This window comes from Equus przewalskii, chromosome 14 (genome assembly GCF_037783145.1).
Source record: "Equus przewalskii isolate Varuska chromosome 14, EquPr2, whole genome shotgun sequence".
NCBI classification, from domain to species: Eukaryota; Metazoa; Chordata; class Mammalia; order Perissodactyla; family Equidae; genus Equus; species Equus przewalskii.
In genome coordinates, this window is record NC_091844.1 from 38,439,302 (window position 1) to 38,447,322 (window position 8,021).

The window sequence follows — 8,021 nt, forward strand, 5'->3', positions numbered from 1 at the left end:
TCCCCACATATTTACGCACGTACATTTTGCTAAAAAAGGTTCATTTCTATTTAGTTTTACTTTCAGTTTATTTTTACTTCAAGTTAATCCATATCATCAAATATTCATTGCAAGCATTTTTTTAAGCTGCTGCAATATATTCTACCAAATATATATACACATATACACACACACTATATATACACATAGCTCCCAGAAGAAAAGCTACTGGGTCATGAACATTCTTCAAGCTCTGCATTCATTCTCTATTTCCTTCCAGAAACGTTGCATCCTCTGCAAGGGCTCTAACCCTCATACCTTAGATCACAATCCAACCCCAGGTGATTTATTATAATTCCTATTTGCTTTTAAAATGGTCGGGCTTAAAACAGAACGAACGAATCTGCCATTTTAAACCCGGCTGACGCGCTCAGCGACCCCGGCTCTCTCCCTTCCAGGCGCGCGGGCTATGGAGCAGCACCTGGGCCCCCGCAGCGCGGCCGCGCCTGCGCCCTCGCGCCGCCCGGTTGCCGTGGGAACCGCAGAGCGCGGCTGCGTCCGCAAACCCAGCTGTGAGGGGTTCCGAGGCCCGGGCATGGAGCTGCCGGACCCGGTCCGCCAGCGGCTGGGAAACTTCAGCCGGACCGTGTTCAGCGACTCCAACCGGACCGGGCCGGAGTACAGCGAGGGTCCCGGTGAGTGGCGAAGGCCCAGCGCAGGGGGTGTGGCCCGCCGACGGCCTGGCGCCTGTTTTGGTGCGGCCAGACTTTGCCCGGACCTAAAATGGCGGTTTCGCCTTCAGCTGGCCCTCCGCAGTGCGGGAAGCGCCCTGATCGCCGGCCAGTCCTGGGCAGACCACGCTGCGGCCTGGCTGGCGAATTGCGAGTGGTGCTGCTGAGTTGGCGCTGGCCTTCTTCAAAAAAGAAAAATATAAAATCCGCCTTCGCAGCACACGTCCTGTCCCAGCCGTCTGCGAAGGCCGACGTTGCTTTCCCTCTGCAGCGTCCGCCCTGGCTCTGCTGGCCAGGATGGAGCGAAAACAGCCCAGGCAGTCTCCCCGTCCCGCTCCCCACCCCCACCCCGATAACATTTCTTTTCCTTTTTTCTTTAGCTAGCAAAACAAGTATGTTCCACCGCAAGTCCGTTTTCTGGCAGAAGAGATGGAAAGAAGTTTTTTCAATGAGTCATTTTGAACCGCTATCCACTCCAGAGTGGCAGCTGCCACACTAGCATCGCCTTCGACAAAACTCGCCCTCTTCCCTGCTTTCTCCTTCCCCTTCCCTGTATGTAACTCTTTCCCTACGTCTGGTAACAAAATACCGCAACGCTACATTCAGCATGACGACAGGTGATAACGCAGTCACCTTCACCTCCTCGTAAATCGTGATGATGGGCAACATAGTGTCAACCACTCCCATGCGGTTTTTATCACTGAATTCTGCTGGGAAATAGAAATCTTTTCTTCTTGCCTGGTTTAGGGATTTTTAAAAGAGGGCAGAGAAAAGTAAAGTCAATTCCCATAGTTGCGTTCTTTCACCCTGATTACTTGCCTGTCCCCCACATGTAGCCCTCTTCATGATTTAGGATGTACAGAGAAAAAGGTAATGTGAAAAATTAGGTTTTTACAGTTCTGATTCTAAAGCTAAGGGTTAACAGGCACTAAAATCTGATGATGCAAGGTATCAGGGGTCAGCAGACGTTTTCTGTAAAGGGCCAGATAGTAAATATTTTAGACTTTGCAGGCCAAAGGTCTCTGCGGCAGCCACGGATAATGATAATTGAATTGAAATTGTGGAGTTCCAGTGAAACTTTATTTATGGACACTAAAATTTGAATTTCATATGATTTTCAGTGTCACAAAATATTATTCTTTGATTTCCCCCCCCGCAACTATTTAAAAATGTGAAAAACTGGTTTTAGTTCACTTGCTATACAAAAACAGGCAGCTGGCTGGTAGTTTGCCTACCCCTGATTTATATAATGTTTTAATTTATGTTCCATTTACAGAACTCGTACTTTTGCAAAATTTAGTAAATTCATGTCTTGTGCTTTCAGGGTTCATTTACATAGTCATTTGGTTTTCAATTGCATGATTATAAGTTTGATCAGCTGAAATATAGACAGTATAACTTAAGATGCTCATGTACAAAATTTCTAACATAAAAACTTCTTTGCAAAATTTGACTACAGTTTTTGCTCCAAAGGTATTAAAATTTTCAGCTTAACTAATTTATCGTTATCTTTCTACATTTTCTTCTTTGTGGATCTGAAGTAGGTTTAATTATTTGTACTATAATTGAAAGTGTCTACCTTACCATGTCCACAGCTGACCAAGAGTTGTACTGTTATGAAAAAAAATCCTAGGCTGGTGAGTTGCCTTCAGATATAACAGATTTTAAGAATGTATTGGTTTATCAGTGATAATTTAATAAATAGGTGCAAGCAAAAGTAGATCATCACAATTTTTTTTAAAGTAGATCATAGTAGTGAGGTATATTCTTGGAGCTAATGGAAGCTTTCTTGCTATGAGAGACCATGATTATTCCTTATAATTTTAAATTTATTAAGTGACAGATATAAAATACTCAGCTGTGGAGACAAAAAAATCAGTTTTTAAGAAATTTATTTTAGGGGCCAGCCCCGTGGCGGAGTGGTTAAGTTTGCGCAGTCTGCTTCGGCGGCCCAGGGTTTCGACGGTTCGGATCCTGGGTGCGGACATGGCACCGCTCGTCAGGCCACGTTGAGGCAGCGTCCCACATGTCACAACTGGACTATGTACTGGGGGGATTTGGGGAGAAAAAGCAAAAAAAAAAAAATTTATTTTAGAGCCTTTGTACATTCCTACATTTAGAGCAATTGATTTCAAAATATGTTTCTGCTCTTAAATTGTTAGAATTTGGTCAAATTTAGGATGCATTTGTAAGACTCAATTTACAAAATCAAATTCTTAATTTAGGGCCCTTCTCCCTTACATAAAAGCAAAAAATGCTATGTAATCAGCCTTAGATAAACGAAACTCACGAATGGCCACACTGATAATGTCCTTATAACAGTGTGTTTTCATTCATTCATTCTTTCTGCTTATGCATATTTGGTATTTACCACGTGTAAAGCAAGATGCTAGATTCTATGAGGGTCTCAAATTTGAGTAGAATGTGGTCTGTGCTTATAGTGAGGCTGTGAATAAGTAAAAGAGAAGGAATGGGGACTAATATTTATTGAGTGCCTACTAAGTGCTAGGCATGGTGGTTGTTGAAATAATTTATATTATCTCTAATCCTCACAAGCAACCTGTGAGGTAATTTTAATGTTACTATTTTACAGATGAAGAAATTGAAGCTCAGAGAGGTTAAGTAACTTATCCCAAGTCTGGCATCCAGAGCTAAGGGGAGTTTGGGGAGTTCCGAGTTTACTTGGACTCCAAAGCTCGTGATCTCTTCAGTACACCAGACTGTGTCTCGAGTGAGGGGAGTGTGGTTCTTTGCTAACACTTCTTATACACAGGTTAGAGTGATAAGTACCTAGAGGGGAAAGAGATTTCTGCTGGGACGGGGGAATATGATCAAGAGAGAATTTATGGAAAAAGTGGTATTGAATTGAGTGTTAATGAATGGGTGGGATTAGGGTATGCTGAAAAGGCATGTGTGTCTATGATTTGGGAGATTAGTTTTTGTATGAAATTAGTTTATATGTGAAAGATTAGTTTTTGTATATTTAGTGTGTTCATTTTATAGGCTCTTTACAAAGAACTCTACAAAGGAGGCAATGATAATTAGTGTTGTCTGTTCACTATGATTCATATTGATATTCCACATTTAATCTATACCAGTAAGTGCACAAAAAGTCAGCAGACTATAATGGCAAAATGGTAAAATAATTGAAAAATATGAAACATACCCCCAAGTAGCCAATATATGAACTAAATAGTATTATGATGAATATTTTCTTTCACAGTCAATGATTATAAATAGGCTTAAATTTGGAGTTTTATTGAGTCAATAGTGTAGTTATTCTAAGGAACTAAAGGATTTATAGGGTGTAGACCAAGATTAAGAATTTGTTCCTTTTCTCTTTACTTCTTCTGTAGATAATGAAGTGGTTTCCAGTTTGGCATTGCAGATGTCACTTTATTTTAACACTTACTTTTTCCCACTTTGGTGGGTGAGCAGTATTATGATGCTTCAGATGAAGGTAAGTCTGTGCCTTTATACTTATGCTGAGGTCTCTTCTGCCCATCCCTTGCATTGTTAGTAAAATTAAAGTTCTTAGTATTTTTGTTCTATCTCAAGACAGTTTTACTATATATGAGATTTTACAAACGTGTTTATTTTTGTTTTTTTAGTATTCAATCTTGCCTGATTACTACAAATTCATTGTGGTCACTGTTATCATCCTAATAACCTTGATTGAAGCTATCCGGTTGTATCTGGGCTACATGGGGAACCTGCAGGAGAAGGTAGGCTCTTCTTTCCTTTTTCTCAGTCTACACATAAATGCAATAAGGTTTTCATAGCAAGGAAAAGGCAGTGAGATGTGGTGAAGGAGCAAAAGCTGTAGTTAAGGCCTGGCTCCAACTTTACCACTTCTGTCACTGTGGTCTGTTTGCTTAATCTCTTGAGCTTTAGTTTCTTCATATATAAAATGGGGGAAATATTTACTTCACAGGTTTGTTGGGATTAAATGAAATAATTGATATAAGGTATCTGAACGTCGTAAGCACATAAGAATTGATAGTTTTCCCTCTTCTCACCAGTCTTGAGGTACTTGGTCAATCAAACATATTTATTTGGATCCTGCATAAGAAAATGGGGGGAAATTATAAACTCATTTCCTATGCCAGTCATGTTTTTTGAATCATCCTGCTGCCTAAGCATTTATAGTTACCAGAGCTAAGGGATAATGCCCAAAGATTTCTATGGTTCTCTAGGCCCTTCATAATTAGGCCCCACCTAGCCTGTCTCACTGTATTTCTTGCTATTTCCTAATCCAAACATACATTCCAGGCTGATGTGTTGATTCCCAATCATGCTCATTCCACATCTTTGCTCACTTACCTCCTTCTCGCCTCTTTCTCCTTCTACCCAACTTAAAAGCCTACATCCCTGAATTCTTTCTTTCACCTACCCTAATCACTCTCGTCTTATTTCTTGTAACATTTAGTCTATCCCTCTAAGTGGTGCATTTAATTATTCACTAAAGTGTGTATTCAAGGATTGTCACATAAATTACTTGTACTTTTCTCTTCTAATCTAGACTATAAATTCTCTGAGGACAGTGTTATACTCCTTTTGAATTAGAGAGCGCATAATGTAGGTTCAGTCGTGCTAAGTACTTGCCTATCTAAATAGACAAAAAACTATACTTTACTCATCTGATTACTCTTAATGTGTGTCATTGCAGGTTCCTGAGTTGGCTGGCTTTTGGCTTTTGAGCCTTCTATTGCAGTTGCCTTTAATTCTTTTCTTGCTCTTTAATGAAGGCCTAATGAATCTGCCCTTGGAAAAAGCGATACACATCATCTTCAGTATGTTCCTTACTTTCCAAGTTGTTTCAGCATTTCTTACCCTGAGAAAAATGGTAAATCAGCTGGCAACTCGTTTCCACCTTCAAGACTTTGACCGGCTCTCTACAAATAGAGGAGGCATGAGAAGAATGAGATCCTGTATAGAAGAGATTTGACCCAGTGCTGTTGAGTGAAAATCTGAAAGATCATTCTAGAAGACTATAAGAGTTAGGAAAATGTCAGAGATCTAGCTTGAGAAAAAGGACAAAGCAAGTGTTGTGTTTTTTCCGCCGAGGAAGATTTTCCCTAGGCTAACATCTGTTGCCAACCTTCCTCTTTTTTTTTTCTTTTTTTTTTTTTCGGTTGAGGAAGACCAGCCCTCAGCTAACGTCTGTGCCAGTCTTCCTCTATTTTGTATGTGGGTCACTGCCACAGCATGGCTGACAAGCAGCGCAGGTCCACACCCAGGATCCAAACCCACAAACCTGGGCTGCCGAAGCGGAGTGCATGAACTTAACCACTACCCCATGGGCTGGCCCCCAAAGCAAATGGTTTGAATTATATATACTCTCTAGCTCTGAAACACCAAAGTTGGGGGCAATAAGACTACTTGTACAGTCCATGAAAGCAGTAAGTCAACCCTAAAGCCTAGATATTGTCCACCTGATGCCAAATATCTTAATTTTGTTGTTGCTGTTGACTTTTTCAGGTGTGTAGAAATCTGTATTGGTGGTCGCAGTTTACCAGATATACTGTGATATTTCTAGTTAGCACCTTTAACTAGAAATGTGAATATTTCTTTTAAACTTGTTGGCTATCCATATGTTGGCAGTACATCTGAAGCATATGGAAATGTTTGTCAATATTCTGGTGTATTAGACTATATTTATAAACCGAGACACCAAATTTTCATTCTGCTAGGGTTAAATTCTAACCCTAGTCTTAGCTATTATAGTGAGGTTAACAAGAAAGCAGGTGGGTTATCATGGTGTTTAGGATATATTTTTATCATAAAATTGTAAGTTTCACGAAACTATGTTCAGTAGTTATGGTAGTGGTGTATAAAATGTCTTTATAATAAATTATAAAATATGTTAAAGTATCTGCAACAAATCATTCCTTTCTTGTATAATTCTTTTGTACAGTTCTTTGTACAGTTCCTATACAGTGGGTTTATTATTTTTATTACAGAGTTGCAAGGGAAGAAAGGAGGGAAAAAACCACCATATTAGAGAGGCTTCTAGGTAGTGGGTTCTGTACTAGGCACATTAACCCTCGTGATCTCATCTACTGCATCATTATTCACTGAAGAACTGCTTCATACCCAGTAGATTCACATGAGGCTTGACTGGAAAAGCCAGAGTGCCTGTTAATACATGGTGAGAGCTAGGATGACCAGAGGGACTATATCCATGATCCTAAATGAGCATGCTCCCTTGCTAATGGGAGAAACCTATTTAAGGAAATTCCATTAAGAACAAAGTTGCTTGGGTGTGTCTAAACATTTTAAAGTGATTATTGGATTATCTTAAGGGATATAATATTTTCTTCTTTCCTGTAGGGAAATGTGCCTTTATAAGTAATGTATTTTACTGAGACAGTGGTAGCTATATTTAAAATCATTCTTTCCAATTTTCCTTTTCTGTAATTCATCTTCATCTTAGGATTTCCATATTTTGCCTTATTCATTCTGATATTGCTTAATTTTTGAAAATGTTTTCACTTCCCACCTTTGATTTCACCTGGCCAAACTGTTTATGCTAATTTTATTATTTCTGTTGTTTCTTATTCTATATAAATTTCAATCAAAAATTTCTCCCCCCATGCACTGGCTCCTTAACCTTTCCCCAGTACCAAAGATGTCACTAGGTATACTCCAATAATTTGAAATTCAAAATAGAATTCTGCTTGGATAGTTTTCTAAAACTTATATTTATTTGCATGTGTTTCCAGATGGGAACAGATAGTGATTCTATGAGAAAATATAAAATAAGAGCACTAAGTCTACATAGCAGATAAATTAAGGGAATGATCAAGAAAGGCTTTTTCTGGGGCTGGCCCCGTGGCCGAGTGGTTAAGTTCTCGTGCTCTGCATCGGTGGCCCAGCTCGTCAGGCCATGCTGAGGCAGCATCCCACGTGCCACAAATAGAAGGACCCACAACTAAAAATACACAACTATGTACTGAGGAGTTTTGGGAGAAAAAGGAAAAACAAAATCTTAGAAAAAAGAAAGACTTTCTATTAAACAATTGTTTACAGAGTTTTGTTTTAAATATAAGAGCCTCTGATACATTTAAAGTTTAATTTAGGATTAAGAGATTAATAGCTAAAATGCTAGAGTTATAATAAAATTTTTAGACTACAAAAATTTGGGGAAAATGAATTTTATTAAAATTTTCCCAAAAAATTTTTTTTGCTGTAATAACTATATTGCTTAAAATGCAGATATAATAAGGGTGGGAAAAAAGAAACTACAAAAGTCACTTGAGAACATGACCAAGTCTTTTGTTTTTCATCTCAACAAAACCATGATTTTGT

At 39.1% G+C, this 8,021-nt stretch overlaps 2 protein-coding genes across 6 annotated transcripts in view; one reads left to right on the plus strand and one right to left on the minus strand.

Moving 5' to 3' along the window:
- The window catches only part of EHBP1 (EH domain binding protein 1), a 479,572-nt gene extending 478,978 nt beyond the window's left edge, over positions 1 to 594 (minus strand). For 2 of the 5 annotated variants that reach the window (XM_070572562.1, XM_070572547.1), the window contains exon 1: positions 298 to 437. The gene's annotated coding sequence lies outside the window, so the exon portion shown is untranslated. Of the gene's footprint in view, positions 1 to 297 lie in introns of all 5 variants that reach the window. The other 3 variants (XM_070572563.1, XM_070572581.1, XM_070572545.1) reach the window with 3 other exon arrangements.
- Positions 449 to 6,595, plus strand: TMEM17 (transmembrane protein 17). Its single transcript, XM_008525560.2, has 4 exons — positions 449 to 674; positions 4,067 to 4,170; positions 4,322 to 4,435; positions 5,380 to 6,595. Exons 1-4 carry the CDS (start codon positions 449 to 451, stop codon positions 5,656 to 5,658), a joined length of 723 nt encoding a protein of 240 aa, XP_008523782.2. The 3' UTR covers positions 5,659 to 6,595.
- The last annotated feature ends 1,426 nt before the right edge of the window (positions 6,596 to 8,021 follow it).